The sequence below is a fragment of the Myotis myotis genome, unplaced genomic scaffold, assembly GCF_014108235.1.
Source record: "Myotis myotis isolate mMyoMyo1 unplaced genomic scaffold, mMyoMyo1.p scaffold_m19_p_6, whole genome shotgun sequence".
NCBI classification, from domain to species: domain Eukaryota; kingdom Metazoa; phylum Chordata; class Mammalia; order Chiroptera; family Vespertilionidae; genus Myotis; species Myotis myotis.
In genome coordinates this window covers 57510220-57525394 of record NW_023416368.1, presented here as the reverse complement: position 1 = coordinate 57525394, position 15175 = coordinate 57510220, and the positions used below count along the sequence as shown (strand labels likewise).

At 46.3% G+C, this 15175-nt stretch overlaps 1 protein-coding gene across 2 annotated transcripts in view; it reads left to right on the top strand.

Annotated features, from left to right (window-relative positions):
- The window catches only part of FBXW7 (F-box and WD repeat domain containing 7), a 177659-nt gene extending 170958 nt beyond the window's left edge, over positions 1-6701 (top strand). Inside the window, exons 13-14 of one of the 2 annotated variants that reach the window (XR_004968202.1) lie at positions 5824-6031; positions 6496-6701. Coding sequence is in view for 1 of the 2 variants with exons in the window: in XM_036312998.1 (XP_036168891.1) it covers positions 4277-4386 (110 nt within the window). In the remaining variant the exon portion in view is untranslated. Of the gene's footprint in view, positions 1-4276; positions 4402-5823; positions 6032-6495 lie in introns of those variants that run through there. The other variant, XM_036312998.1, reaches the window with a different exon arrangement.
- Positions 6702-15175: the final 8474 nt, after the last annotated feature.

The following is a 15175-nucleotide window of genomic DNA, read 5'->3' as shown; positions in this document are numbered from 1 at the left end:
AGTTCCTAAGAGGACGCATTGCTGAGAGGAAAGGCTGGCCACGTCCCCATTTGCAATTGGGTATAAAAATAGCAGAGTTTCTATTTCAGATGATCCGATTCTCCCCAAGATTTTTAAGGACAGTGAGTGGACATTCTGATGTTTCATTCTTTGCTTTGGAAAAATCTATCGTGGCAGCACTTCTGAAGGCTGTTTTCCTTTGGGTTTTGTTTTGCTTTGGCAGTCATGCTCTGCAAAAGAAAAATTATGTTGAAATCACTCTTGCAAATCAAAGGTTCAAATATAATAGACCAAAAAAATATATTGCCAATATACCCTGTTTTAAGGAGGTTCATAGATTATAGAAGAGACATCAGACCGCTACTCACCTCAGAGGAAGGTTATTTGTGAGATCTTTATTTTTTAATTGATTTCAGAGAGGAAGGGAGAGGGAAAGAGGGACAGAAACATCAATGATGAGAGGGAATCATTGATCGGCTGCCTCCACTCAGGATCGAGCCTGCAACCCAGGCATGTGCCCCAACTGGAAATCGAATCCTGACCTCCTGATTCATAGGTTGAAGCTCAACCACTGAGCCACACTGGCCGGGCTTTGTGAGACCTTTTAAACATGTATTGATGAAGCCCATGAAGACTTGACCAATCCTGATGCCTTATTAAATGCAATCAGAAAGACAATACAGTCCCCAGCTACCAGGTTCCTTTCAGTGTGAGAACGCTATCCAACTCTGCCGAGTGAGGTCCAGCAGCTTCAATAAACCCTCAAGGACACAAGAAGGTACAGAGGTAAAAAGTAAAACTGCCTGCTACTCTAGTAAGGTTTTGGGGGACCTGAAGCTTAGAAAGGACCCTCTTAAAAAGCAAAACTAGATCCAAAGTTGTACAAATAGAATGATAAAGGTTACAACAACTACGGAAGCCTTGGATGCAGATCCCTCTTTTTCTGAGATCACTTTTGGGCAAATGAGGAGCAGGCTTTTGCACCCTTACAGTTCTGAGGAGAGGCAGGGCCATGCAGAAGTTATGTTGGTACATAGTACATCCATAAATGTTAGCAGTTATTATTAGTAGCAGTATTAACGAAAAAACACAGCTGTGTTCAAATTTCATTTCAGCCTCTTGTGTGGCTCTGGAAGATTTTTTTCACTCTTTCTGAACCTCTTCCATCACCTGTAAAGGAGAAGGTAGTTGTGAATGTTAGATGAGGTAACATGTGCAGCACCTGGTACAGGGGTTGGCTAGTTATGTGCTCCGTCCTGAGTATTATCACTGCCACCAACAATAAAGAAGTTGGGGACTATCTTTCAGGCCATCATTTCAAGCTTAATCTGGAAGAGTTGATCTATAGGACTTCTGAAACACAATGGCCACACTACCTTCCCAATGTGCCAGGAACCCAGGAAAAGCAGTATCCCCTGTTAGAGAGTGATATGCAATGACAAATTATCTCTTTCTCCCAAAGACCCACTTAAGTAATAGTAGAGAAACTGAAAAGGCATAATAATCCCAAAAGGGGAGCAGGAAAGAAAAAAACAAATAGACAAAAGATATCAACAACTTTGGATGAAGGGAAGCAGATGGCGGAGTGGTGTCCTGATAGTAGGTGAGAGAAACTACACCCTAGGTGCCCAGGAAGAGGGGGATACACATGAGAAGTGGGCTAATTCCTTTATTAGGAAGGCAAGGGTAAGACGTGGGGCTGACAACTGGGGGGCTGGTTGAAAGTAAAGAACACATGACGTGAGTTGAGCCCGCTTTCCTTTCTTACCTTCTGGCAGCCAGGGGACCACCTATGCAACAAACACCCCCCTCCCACACATGTGTGTGCGCGCGTGCGCGCACACACACACACACACACACACACACAGTTTATGAGAACTCTGAAAGGGATGTGATCCCAACTGAGTACATACCACAGGAGAAGACACAGAAATAAAAGTGGAGATTATGTTGCAGTCTGCAATTCTCCCTCACTTCCCAGAGTGCCAACAGGCTGCCACATACCAGGGGATTCCTCCCCAGAGAAGTGATCAACACAGGAGAAAAAGTCTCCATGTACTGGTATTGGACAAAGAAGCGAGGGTTCCTCCAAGTAAACTGTAGGCTCCCCACTCCGTCCAAGTAGAAACTCCTCATTCAGTGAGTCCCAACTACACAGAGGGAGCTCCTAGCTGACTGTGAGTGTGTGTATCTTAAGTATGAAAGAATAATCAAGAACCATCAAACATCTGAGAAAGACATCTACTAAGTAAGCTAAGAGATCCATGAAATAAACTTGGACAAAGAACTATAATTAATAACCTCGACAAGATCAGATACTGCATCTTATAATACAGGAACAGAATGCAATTTTTAAAAGGCCTCGTGGATACTAAAATGTGATAGAAATTTAATGAGAAAAAGAAAAACTTTTGATAGAAAATAAAAATTAAGGAAATCAAATAAAAGTAAAAAGAAGAGATAGAAGTTAGTAGAGAAACTATAAAGGACTTAGAGGATCAGTCTAAGACATCTAATATCTAAACAGGACTTTCAAAAAGGAAAATAGTACAAAATAAGTTATTCAAAAATTAATACAAAAAAAATTAATAGAATTGGAGAGAAAATTCCTAGATTGAAAGGACCCACTGAATGTCCTTTGAATAAATGAATGAAAAAAAAAATCTATACCATGATTCATTATTATGAAATTTGGGAGCAAATAAGCTAAAAAGAAGCCCTAAAATCTTCTGGAGAGAAAAATCAGCTTAAAAAATTGAAAATCAGAACTTTAAACTTCTCAACAGCAACATCAGAAGCTAAAATGAAGAAGTCTTCAAAATTCGACAGGCAGATTATTTTCAATTTAGGATTGAAATTATTGGCCAAATTATTGATCAAGTCAGAGGAAGAATAAAGACATTTCTAGACATATAAAGTCTCTAGACACTACTCACAAACTCTTTCTTAGGAAGCTGGTGGACTGCTTCCAAATCTTCCAGCCCACCAGCTTCTTTAGAAAGAGTTTATCAGTAGATGAGTGGATAAAAACGCTGTGGTACATTTGCACCAAGGAATACTACTCTGCCATTAAAAAGAAGGAAATGTTGCCTTTTTGACAAACATGGATGTACCTAGAGAGTATTGCGCTAAGTGAAATAAGCCGGTCAGAGAAAGACAAATGTTGTATGATTTCACTTATATGCGGAATTTAATGAACAAAAACAAACAAACAAAATAAGAACAGATTCATAGATACAGAAAACATATACCTGCCAGAGGAGACAGGGTTGGCGGGGGGAGGGCTAATAAAAAAGGTGAAGGCATTAAGCAAAAAAGCAAAACTTCCGACACACAAATAGTATTGGGAAAAGGGAGTGGGGGAGGTAGAAAAGGGTAAAGGGGGGATAAGTGACAGAAAGAGACTTCACTTGGGATGGTGAACACACAATACAATATACAGATGATATAAAATTGTACACCTGAAACCTATAGAATTTTATAACCATTGTCACCCCCAAAAATTCAATAATTTTTTTTTTAAAGCTTGTGGAAAATGTGGTCCAACAAAACAAGGAAATAAACATGAAAGAGGAAAATGTGGTATACAGAAAGTAGGGATTTCAACATGGGAGAGGGGTGAAGGGAGTTCTAGAATGATAGATGGGCCTTTGGATGCAGGAACTACCAGTGAGGTGTGAGGAGGGCCTTAGGGGAAAGGCCCCAAGACTACAAAAGGAAGTGACACATCATCTCACCATCCTGACAGACCATTTAGAGAAAAAGCTCCTCAGTACTTAGGACATCTAATGATACACTTAGAAAAAATTTCTAAGTTTCAATACATTAAAAGCTATACAACAGATAAAAATGAGGTAATTATTAATTCAATATAGTGTGTGAAAGAAACAGAAGTACAATGCACTATTAGCCCCGCAGCAAACCATATTTATGTAGCCATAAAAATGTAAATACTGATTAACGCTGTTGCTGACATGTATTCAGGGGAAGAGAGTTAAATCCTCATCTACCATAATTAGCAATTACTAATGTCTAAAATGAAAGACACTAAGAAATAAGGGGATATGCATATTATAAAAGGAAAGGGCATACACATCAGAAAAATCAGCTAAAAAGTTATGTGTCTGCCTTTGTGACGGGGGAAGATGGTGCTGCATTTCGATATGCTTTACTTTTTTTTGCATTACTTTGCTAAAATATATTTTGTTTAAAGCAAAGCCAAAAATAATCAGTATAGCATTTTTTGAGAATAATGACATTTCTTGACTCATTCCAGTCAATATCCATTACAAGGCATTGCCCTTGCTCATCACCACGATTTCACCTAGTCCATGGGGCTACAGGACTGCTCCTTCCAGAGGGGTTCCAGAGCCGAGGAGAGACTAGGACGGGAGCAATGGAGAGCCAAGGGGAGGCTAGGACGGGAGCTGTGTGAGGCAAGTTACCTGGGTTCTCTTTGTCTTTTTTTTTCTTCTGTATAAGGACCCCAGTAAGAATCCCCTCCTATGAGGCTGTTGGAGGACTGAATAGATGATGCTTAGCAGAGTCTCTGGCTCAGGAGCTCTTACTAAAGGGGTCTTTATTATTACCACTCTCCTTCTGTCTCAGGGTGAAAACTTGCATTAAGGTCTGGAACTAGTAGGACCCAGAGCTTTGGATTTCAGGTTCTGCTTTGAGAGCGTGTGATGGATACACTGAGTTGTCGCCCCAGTAGCTTAGATCAAGAGGACTAGCCACTTCTGAGGCCCCAGGATATAGTCCCCTCTCCCCCCCACCCCACCCCACCCCCAAATGGTTTTCCATCATCTCTTGCTAGTTAGCAAATTGGGTTTTACTTCCAAATTCTCCCACCGGGTATCTTACGTGTTCTCTCTACTTGGAAATACTTCTCAGCAAACTAAAATTGACTGAACTTTTTGTAAAATGAAGTTCAGGATATCTCTTTTGGAAACTCTATTTTTCCCTTGAAATTCCAGGTCAGAATTGCAAAAAGGCCAGAGTGGGGCCAGTGGGAGTAGAAGCAATGGGTTGGCAGAAACTTCCTTTGTGCCTGTATTCAAGGTCTGTGAAAGGCAATGCTGAGGGCCAGTGCACCATTTCCCTGATGGCAGAGGCTTCTTCACACCAGGGAGGTGTGCGGTGGATTTAGTCTGGCGCCTATCAATACGCAGCCAGCTGCACAGGGCGCGGTCCCTGCGAGCTACTCCGGACCCTCCAAACCTGCCCACCAGAGTCCTCGGCATTGGCTGTGGACTCTTCATCTGCCCTGGCTGCTCTCTACAGGCTCCAGAACCAGTGTAAGCCTCAGGCCCACAGGCTTGGGGGACCAGGTGGGCGGGGCTTGCTGCTATCAGCTCAGCCCCTCAGGCTGAGTGTAAGGTCTAAAGGACAGACAGACAGGCTGATCCTTCTTAACACAGCCTGGGTTGCCACAAAGCCCCCAAACCACAGCTCTCATGCAGTGTTTGGGTCTGGTAGCTACAGGCTATTTATTCATTCGTGTGTGTGTGTGTGTGTGTGTGTGTGTGTGTGTGTGTGACTGTGGTTTTCTGGTTGGCGATCTAGACTCTTACCCAGAGATTCCTGAAGGTTTCAAAGCACCCAGAGGGACCATCTGCCAGTTTTCCTTTTTTGAGAGCTCTTTAACCATCACCTGTCAATTGAAGTCCGTGGTTTGTCGAAGTGGGGAGATTCTTACTGTCCTGAGGTCATAGGTGACCATTCATAAGCTGGATCCTTGAATCTCAAGTATGTATGACACATCAGGCAGTATCACTACCCTCCACGAATTATTTATTTTCTTTCTTTTTTTTTTTTAAGCAGCCAGCAGGGACCCAGGGCTAATGAAGCAAGTCTGCTTCATAACCAGGTAGCCAGGGCTCCCGCGAAAGAATCTCCTGTGCAGTGACTGGCTGCTCTGGAGATGGGCCTGAGGGCCCGCACAGGGGTGCCATGTGGAAGAGAAACACCAGCCCCACGGAGAAAGGCTGCGACAGTGCCTCCGCTATGAGAACCCAGGTCTCCTGCTTTGGTGAGTGTCATCCTCTCCAGCTCCTGGGAGAGGGGTTGTGGTCCTGTGCTCACCGAAGCCTCGCGCCCCCTCCCACCACAGAGCCTGAGCCCACACTCACCCCAGTGTTTCTGTTCATCCCCACTCGGCTGAGGAGTCACAGTGATGGGGAACATAAATTAGAACTAAATTAGACTGAGACTCAGAGTCCTGGAAGCATGACTGCCCATGAGCATGACTGGCAGTTTTATGTCTCCACGGCCTGGGGTGCAGGTTGGGGGCCTCCCACATCAGGAACCCGCAATCGGGTAATCCGTGCACAGAACAGAAATTTGGATCTCCAGAGGCCTGACTTTGCTAGGGAAGAGAGTCACTTCCTCCAAGCTGTGTCCACCTCTAAGAAAAAAAAAAATCACTTACCCACAGAATATGCTCAAGTTGTTAAAACGCTCTTCCTTCGCTCTTTCCCCTTGCTTACCCGGAAGAAATCCAAATGAGAAAACTTAAGATGAATCAACAGAGAAGAACAACAGATCAACGTGGGGCTAATATCAGTGGCAGGGAAGACCAATTAACAAATCCCTGCATTGTGCTGTTTACTCTCCTATTCCTAAGGTTAATTATGCGATCAAGTAACAGCTTTCGCCTTGATTACAGGGCCCTCAGGAAATAAAAGCGTGTTTCCCCTTTACAAGTGTGTTTGCATTTCAGTCCTGCAGTGGTAGCAGGTACTGGGCTCAGCAAATATTGCCTTACACGCGGTTATCATCAAAGGAGAGGGTCTTAATTTAAAGAGCTTCGAGACTAGATGAGTCAACAGAAGGATAATTCGAACAAGTTCTCACACCCACCTACACATCTTCTCTCTCCCTGCCCTGGCCTGCTGTCCGTTCTTTCCAGGTGGAAAATGCCCAGTGGCAGGTCTTCTCCCGCGATTTCCTCTTGGGAAGAATCAGTAAGATTCGCTGCCTGGCCTTACACATATGCAAAGAAACAAAAAACGTCCCCTGCATTTCCAGGGGACATTCTCAGAAAGGTCATGGCAGCTTGCATGTTTTTGAGGAATATTCTTATGGCAGGCACCTCACGTGAATTAGCTCACAACATGTTCACAATAGGGGTAGATGCTATCATTATCATCATCTCTCCTTACAGGTAGGGAAAGGCATAGAGAGACTGAGATTATGCGTACTGCCCCCGCCCAGAGCAGCCCATCAGAGCCGGATTTGAACTCAGCAGCCTGGCTCCAACGGCTGCACATTAACCACTGGGTGTTGTGCTTCTCCCTTCGGGGCCTGACGTGGGTGCACAATGTTAGACAGTGGGTTCTTTTAAAACGTTGGAGAAGGACACCTAGAAGGTGTATTGTGCCATTTGTAAGCTTCAAGTGAGGTACACAAGCTACCTCTGCTGCCTGCAATCACTTCTGAGCAGCCTGCCTCAAAGTAATGAAACAGAATACACTTTGGTGCCCTGGGTGTGGTGGCTCCATTGGGCGTCATCCCATGTACCAAAAGGTTGCCAGTTGGATTCCAGGCCAGGGTACATGGCCAAGTTCCAGGCTTGACCCTCTGTAAGGGACATGCAGGACACAGCCAATAGATATTTCCTCTCACATTGATGTTTTTCTGTCTCTCTTACTCTCCCTCCCTCTCTCTCTAAAAAAAAAAAATCTATTAAAAATCTTTTTGAAAAAGAATATGTATTGGTGTCTTTGGGGGCTGCTGAACGTGTTCCAGAGATGTGACCAGACACCTGTGAGGTTGAGTCCTCCATGCCCTGCTGGAGCTCTGGGCTGGTCCAGGTCAGGCACCCAGTGAGTGCTCACTGAGGTTGGGTCCAACTTATGGCAACACAGGCATGCCTGGAGGGATGCCCACCTACCTGGCAACATGGATAAATGAAAAATGGGTTCGTGGCTTTAACAAGGACTCATCGCAGACTTCTCTGGATGAAGGTCAATGTATCAAATTCACTTCATATCTTCCTCTTGACAAGAGTGCCTACTGAGAACGGGAGGCAGCAGGTGCAGCAGCTGCATGTTCAGGCCACAGAGGCTGGCATGAGTCACCCTCCCAGGCTCTGCCGCTTCCAGCCAGGCCGCCTCAGGTCCTCTCCTCACCCTCCCTGCATGTCACTGGCCTCATCTGTGAAAGAGCATCTACCGCATAGGTTGTAATGAAGACAGCGTCAGATAATCCAGGTAAAGGGATGCAGAGTGTGGTCCTGGGACCACCCGCAGCAGCAGCCTCACCAGGGAGCTGCTGGGAGAGGCAGGCTCTCAGGTCCCGCCAGACCTGCCGAATCAGAATTGGTCGTTAGTCCTCCAGGCCGTTCACCTTCCTCTCAAATGGTCCTTCTCACTGCACTGGGGGAAGTCATAGAAAAGTGAATCTCATAATCACTATTAGCCCTGAGATCAGCGGCCATCGAAGTGCCCGACCTCCTGTTAAAATATCATAAACAGAGACACTTGAGAAATGGAGCCGGAGCTGCCGGCCCAGAGGAACTGCCGCGCCTCCGTCTGTGGAATGTGCAAACAGGTCAAAACAACCTTTGGACTGGGGCTCAGGCAGCATTGTGCCCCAACGGTCTGTTTGCAAAGAGAGCAAGAAAGCAGTTGTAAGTGGTCACTGCTGGACTGGAAATTAAGCGCCGTGTGGAATCAGCATCACTAGGCTAGCTTGTCTGCACCAATAGAACCCTTCCTTCTACGGATGTAACTGTGCCCCTTCCCTTCTCATGAAGACCCATCACCATTATTCCCTAATCGGAGCACTAGCCGGGCTTCTGCCTGAGTCAGTGCGTTCTGGAGACCTATTCTTTTTTTCTTTTAAATAATCCTCACTTGAGGACATGTTTTTATTGATTTTAGACAGAGAGGAAGAGAGAGGAAGGGACGGTGGGAAGGAGAGAGAGAGAGAGAGAGAGAGAGAGAGAGAGAGAGAGAGAGAGAGAAACATTGATCTGTTGCCTCCTCCCAGGGATCAAACCTGCAACCCGGTCTGTGCCCTCACCGGCACTGAACCTATGACGCCATGGCGCATGGGGCGACACTCCAGCCAACTGAGCCACGCTGCCTAGGGCCTGAATAGCTATTCTTATTGAGCCCAGATGCATGCGTGCTGCCCTCACCTTGAAAGGGCTTGAAGTTTTAGGTTAACCTCAGCACCACCCTTCCAGGAGTGAAGTGTTACGAGGGGAGAACCTGGAAATGAGGGCCGGGCCCAGGTGGACTCCCCTCCCCTGTCTCCCCGTCCCTCCTTCTCTAAATTCTCCGAGAGGCAGGGAGAGCACCTGAAGAAAGGAAGAGCCTCTCTGGAGAAACCAAAGCTGGGACAACAAACAGCCACAAAAAGTGTGGCTTTTGCAGCAGGCAGTGATGGGTGCTGGCAAGTCACGCCTGGTACCGGCACTAAGCAAGCCTTTAAACATTATTATTATTACTTTTCGCACAACCCAAGTCTGCTGCCAGGTCGTGGCTTTTCCGTCCAGCGTACAGTGACGGCTCAGAAGTGCCTGGCAGGCAGAGAGCCCCTCTCCCTCTGGAGTCTGTTGGGAACGCAGAGGCTCTGCCGATGAGTGCTGGGAGAGAGGTTTGACTGTCTGAGTATTCAATCTCCCAGGTACTTCGACATTTTACAGTGAGAAATGGTGTACATTAAGCTGTAAACAAGGACATAAAGGAAGACGTAATTAGTGTCCGGAAGCCTTGTACCACTGTTAGGTGAGGTCTGATACCTCAGGATTAGGTCCACCCACGAAGGAAAAGTATACAGCTGCATATGCGGGCTGCCGAGAATGTGTCTTATCGCACTCAATTTACAAGGAAATGAAGCAGAAGTCTGCAAGACTGCATTCAAGCTTTAATTTTCCTTCTGGGTTTTCTCTCCATTGTGTCTGTAGAGGACCCGGGAATGGTTTGATAAGTAGAGTTTTTGCCAGTCAATGAATAAGAAAGCTCTTATCGGAAGCTTCACACATCAGAAGGTCCTGGGCGTTCAGGGGACGGGTGGGCACAGTGCCCTCCAGCAGAATAGATTTGGAGAAAAAACATGGCTCGCTGTCCCCCAACCAGCAGCCCCGCTGTAACGTGGTTTTCAGTGACCTGATGCTACCCCTGGGCCTGCCTCACCGGCCTGGGTTCCAGGCCCAACTGTTGGGAAATGAAGAAACTGAACTCCCAGAGGAGGAGGAGGAGGAATGAAACCCCAGGGCTCCCTCCCGCCTGTAAAACTTGCCTTCCCAGCAGCTGAGCAGCAAGTCCTGGAGGGAGCCATGCCGAGTCTCTAAGAGGGTCATGCCCCGCCCAATTCCAGGGAGTTCTGCAAGCCAGGGCCGTGAAGGACAGAGACTTGGGACGTGGTTTCTGAGGGGGGAGCGGCATGTGCAGAGGAGTGGAGGCGGTGGTGTTTCTGGAAAGCAGGAGAGGAGGATCCCACGGAGAGAAGGCGTGGAAAGCGGTCCTGGTCACCCCCAGTGCCAGGCGGTGAGGAGTGAGCTCTCCTCTTCCCACCCCGCTGGAGTCAAGGACCCGGGAATCGCCCTGAGCCCTGGGTGTGGGGACCACAGCCACCAGGAGCCTGGAGGGGCGCGCGCGGTGCAAACCAGTCCTGAAATGACACCCCCCTCCCCCACTGGCCCCGTGTCCCCTGCCCAGAGGACAGCAGGGACATCCCTGGGACCCTCTCCCAGGCAGGAGGGAGCGGTCCTGACACCAGGCTCTGTCTCCTTGGCTCCCTGTGCTGCTGCTGGTGCCTTTGGAAGAGTGCGGGCCTTTGGGAAAGTGGGGTCCCCGGGCCAGGTTACACAAAGCAGTTCTCTCGGAAGCCATCAGCTTGAGATGGCGTGATTGCACACCCGCCTTCCAGCCAGGCCTCCTCCCAAAAGCACCATCCAGTGCTTTCTGTTGTGTGTATGCTCTATGAAGTGCACATTTTACATTTAATTTTCTCAGTGGCTCTTAAGGATTTCGGAACCACTTGTTGAAACCTAGATAAGGGAGGAGGAGAGGGAATGAGGCAGAGACATGGAGGAAGCCAGAGGTCCTCTCCCCAGCGCTATGAGTGAGGCCTGGCAAACCTCCCGCAGCAGCCATCCTGCCGGAGAACAGGGGCACCCACACACAGGGCTGCTTCCTGGGCTCGGTCACCATCAGCCAATATTTCCGAAAGGCCCTTCTCGGGTGGCAGGTGAGGGCACTCAAAGTGCTGTCCTGGGCATCAGCTGGGCAGCTGACCCATCATATTCTGTAAAAGGACCGGGTCCTGCTGCCCTGGGTGAGGGCCAGGGCCTGTGGGAGCAAGCACAGCAGCACCAGGCGACTTGGGAGAAGATAGCCTCGCAGGAGGACCCCTCCCCAGGGACCGCCAGGGGAGCCACTTCCCCAGCAGTCCCCTCCAGAGAGAGACTGTCAGAGCCGCAGAGGGGGCAATGGGACAGGGTGGGCCTTGGACATAAAGACGCCACCTGTCTGAGATTTCCAGGGCCATCCTGATTCTTTTCGATAAAGTTGTATGGCATTTCTGCTCTAACATCTTATGTACATGGCTAAACACCCCGAGCTCTACAGAATGGCGTGCTAAAAAGTAATAGGGCTTATGGGGAAAATAGAGCTGTGCAGTCCATAAAAATCTGCAATTTAGTAACCAGAGCGCTAGCCAGAGCTGTCACAGCCCCAATAAAACCCGAGCCTGGTTATGTCTGTCTTGGCATTTGCACTGGGCATCACCTGCTGTGAATTTTCTGAAACCGTCAAGCCATCCTCCCTCCCCCTCCCCTGGGGCCTCACTTTCTGTTTCTAAATGTGGGTCCTGGGAGTGTTCGCTCCCACTGGAGGTAAGTTCCATCGAAAAGAACAGTCGGCATCAGGGTGTGTTTTTAACTTTGAAAGAAACATAATCAGGCGCCCAGGTCTAAGTGAGTTTATCAGAAATAGTGACGGTAGATGAACATCTTAAATAGCACCATGACCCTACAATTAGCAAAATCCATTGTAAACCTGATGTGAACAAACCAATTATAAATATGCTTTAATAAAAAATAAAAAAAACAACAGGGAAAGTTAAGCCCTGACTTGTAAAAGGTGATATTCAGGCATCAGTATTCATTTTGTTGGGTAGGATAATGATATTGTGATTATGTTTTTAAAATCTTTACCTATTAGCCATAACGACAAAAAGGTATGAGGTAGCTATGTCAACATTGTTAAAAGTTGTGAAATCTAAGTGATAAGTATGTGAGGTTTATGGTATTCTCTCTACTTTTGATTTATTTATTTATTTATTTATTGCAATAAAACAATGGGATCTGCCCTAGCTGATTTGGTGCATGGATAGAGCGTTGACCTGTGGACTGAAGGATCCCAGGTTTGATTCCAGTCAAGGGCACATGCCCAGGTTGCAGGCTTGATTACCAGTGGGGGGCATGCAGGAGGCAGCTAATCAATGATTCTCTCTCATTATTGATGTTTCTATCTCTCTCCCTCTCTCTCCTTCTCTGAAATCAGTAAAAATATATTTTAAAAAAATTATTGTACTGCCAGGAAGTTAGGAAGGGCTCAAAAAAAAAAAAAAAAGGTGCAAAACAAAACACCCAAAATTCTGAGAGCAGGCCAAGTGTAATGCGTTCCAATGGCCAAAGTTGGAACAAGTTGAGAATAGAAAAAAAGAAAAAGTACTTTATAAATAAAAGTATAAAATAAATATTCACAATAATATTAAATGGTTGAGCACATAAAAAAGTGGGGAGAAAAGACAACTGTTCCGTGCAGAATTCCAAATTCCTTATGGGTTTCTGTGTGACCTGCTCTCAAAGGAGGTGGCGTGTGACCCCCACTCCCTAGTGTGGGCTGTGCACAGTGACTTCCTTCCCAAGAGTAGACAAGGAGGGGAAAGGAGGAACCTTATAAGTGAAGAAACCAGCAAATATTAAACTCCGCCTGGTGGGGATCAAGGTCGACGTCAACAGGGGTAAGTCCTGTTGATACTATGTACCCTTGATAAATGATAAAAATGGCACTTCACCTCTGTGGCCTTCCTCAAAAATCCTGTAACCACAGTCTAATTATGAGAAAAACATCAGGCAAATCCCAATAGGGGGACAGTCTACAAAATACCTGCCTGGTACTCTTTAAAACTGTCAAGGTCATCAAAACCAAGGAAGCCTGAGAAACTGTCACAGCCAAGGAGAGCCGTAGGAGACTGGACGACTAAATGAAATGTGGTGTCCCAGGAGGAGTCCGGAACAGAGGAAGGACATTAGGTAAAAACAACTGAATAAAGGATAGACTTCAGTTAACAGTCACGTATCAACATTGGTTCATTAATTGTGACAAATGTATCGTACTAATAATGTAAGATGTTACCACTAGAGGAAACCGGTATGGGGTGTGTGGGAACTCTCTGTACCATCTTCACAATTTTTCTGTAAATCTGAAACTGTTCTAAACTATAAAGTTTATCTTTAAAAATAGGAGCAGATGCATTCACAAGATATAATTGGCCCCTCAATCATCTTTTGATTTTTAAAAATGTCCCAGCACACTGACAGCTGAAAGACTTCAGACCAGTGGACCAGATGAAGTGGGATGGGGCTGAACTCGTCTCTATTCTCTTGTTTTTATTCATATGTTTTTACTGATTTCAGAGAGGAAGGGAGAGGGAGAGAGAGATAGAAACATCAACGGTGAGAGAGAATCATCGATCGGTTCCCTCCTGCATGTCTCCTACTGGGAATCGAGCCCATAACCAGGGCATGTGCCCTGACTGGGGATTGAACCCTGACCTCCTAGTTCATAGGTCAAAGCTCAACCACTGAGCCACACCGGCCAGGTCATTTTCACTTTTTGAATAGTGTCCTTTGAAGCACAAAAGTTTGAAATTTTGATGAGGTCCAACATATGTTATTATTATTATTTTATTTCTTGAGCTATTGTGTTGTATGTAAGAAACCATTGCTTAACCTAAGGTCATGAAGATTTACACTTATGTGTTCTACTGAGAGTTTCACAGTTTTAGTTCTTACATTTACGTCTATAAGCATCCTAATTTTTATGTATGGTGTGAGGTAAGGCTCCAACTGCATTCTTCTGTATGTGGATAGCTAGTTCCCTAGCATCATCTGTTGAAAGGACTGTTCCTTCCCTATTGAATTATCTTGCCACCCTTGTTTATGTAGATATAAGCGATTATTTCTACTTCCTTGCTTTATAAATAACCATTTTATTTTCTTGTTACAAAAGAGATATTTGTTCATTGCAGAAGTTTGGGGAAATACAACAATGAACAAAGGATGCTATATTAAAACCTGCTGTAATCTAGAGCAAGCTAGGTTTTGGAAACCTGGTTTCACAAAATTTTTGAAATATTTTTCTTGCAGATCAAAAACCTGTGGCTAGGGGTGGAGGTGTTGAGGTGGTCTGTATATCCTAAAAGCTGCATGGGTGGTCCTGATGTGCCTGCAGCCAGGGCTGAGGACCCACACTGAGAGGGGCCGTCTTGGCCTGTGCTCAGATGAGCTGCCTGGTGAGGGTGGTGCAGCATCCTGGGAAGTAGGCTCACGCAGGACAGCATCCCTGCAGCCTAACTGTCAGGGGCATCAGGGCAGGCTGCCTGCTGTCCGCCTCCTCCCTCCCCCCCCCCCCCCCCCCCCCCCCCCCACTGCTGCCACTGTTGGAGAAGCACGCACTGCTGCTCCTGCCTGGTGACCCACCAGCCGCGGGGCCAGCCTCTCTTCCCTCTGTCTCTGCAACTGCTGCATCTGCTTGGCTGTTGTGAGTTCTCCCTAGTGTTTCTTTTTCTATGTCTCAAATTCACAACCCTCAAGGAAAGGTCTGATTGTGTCAATGATTCACAATTCAACACGGAGCAACATGGGGTCCTCAGCACAGGTCACTGGAGGTGACCATATAATTTATCATTAACGTTGGGATCCTTCTGAGAGGGGATGTGAGTGCTGGTCATCATTATACCATAATTTATACCTGGAGTAACAGGTATATACTGAGACTGTCCGGGCAGACTCGGGTGTGAGCTCACCCTACTTATAGGCACTGATCTCCCTTACAGTTACTCTAGCATTTTCCAAAGTAAAATTATATCTTATCCTCCCTCTTCCCACCTCTTGTCTGGTGGTTTATAGTGCACATTAGCATATTAAAGGCTG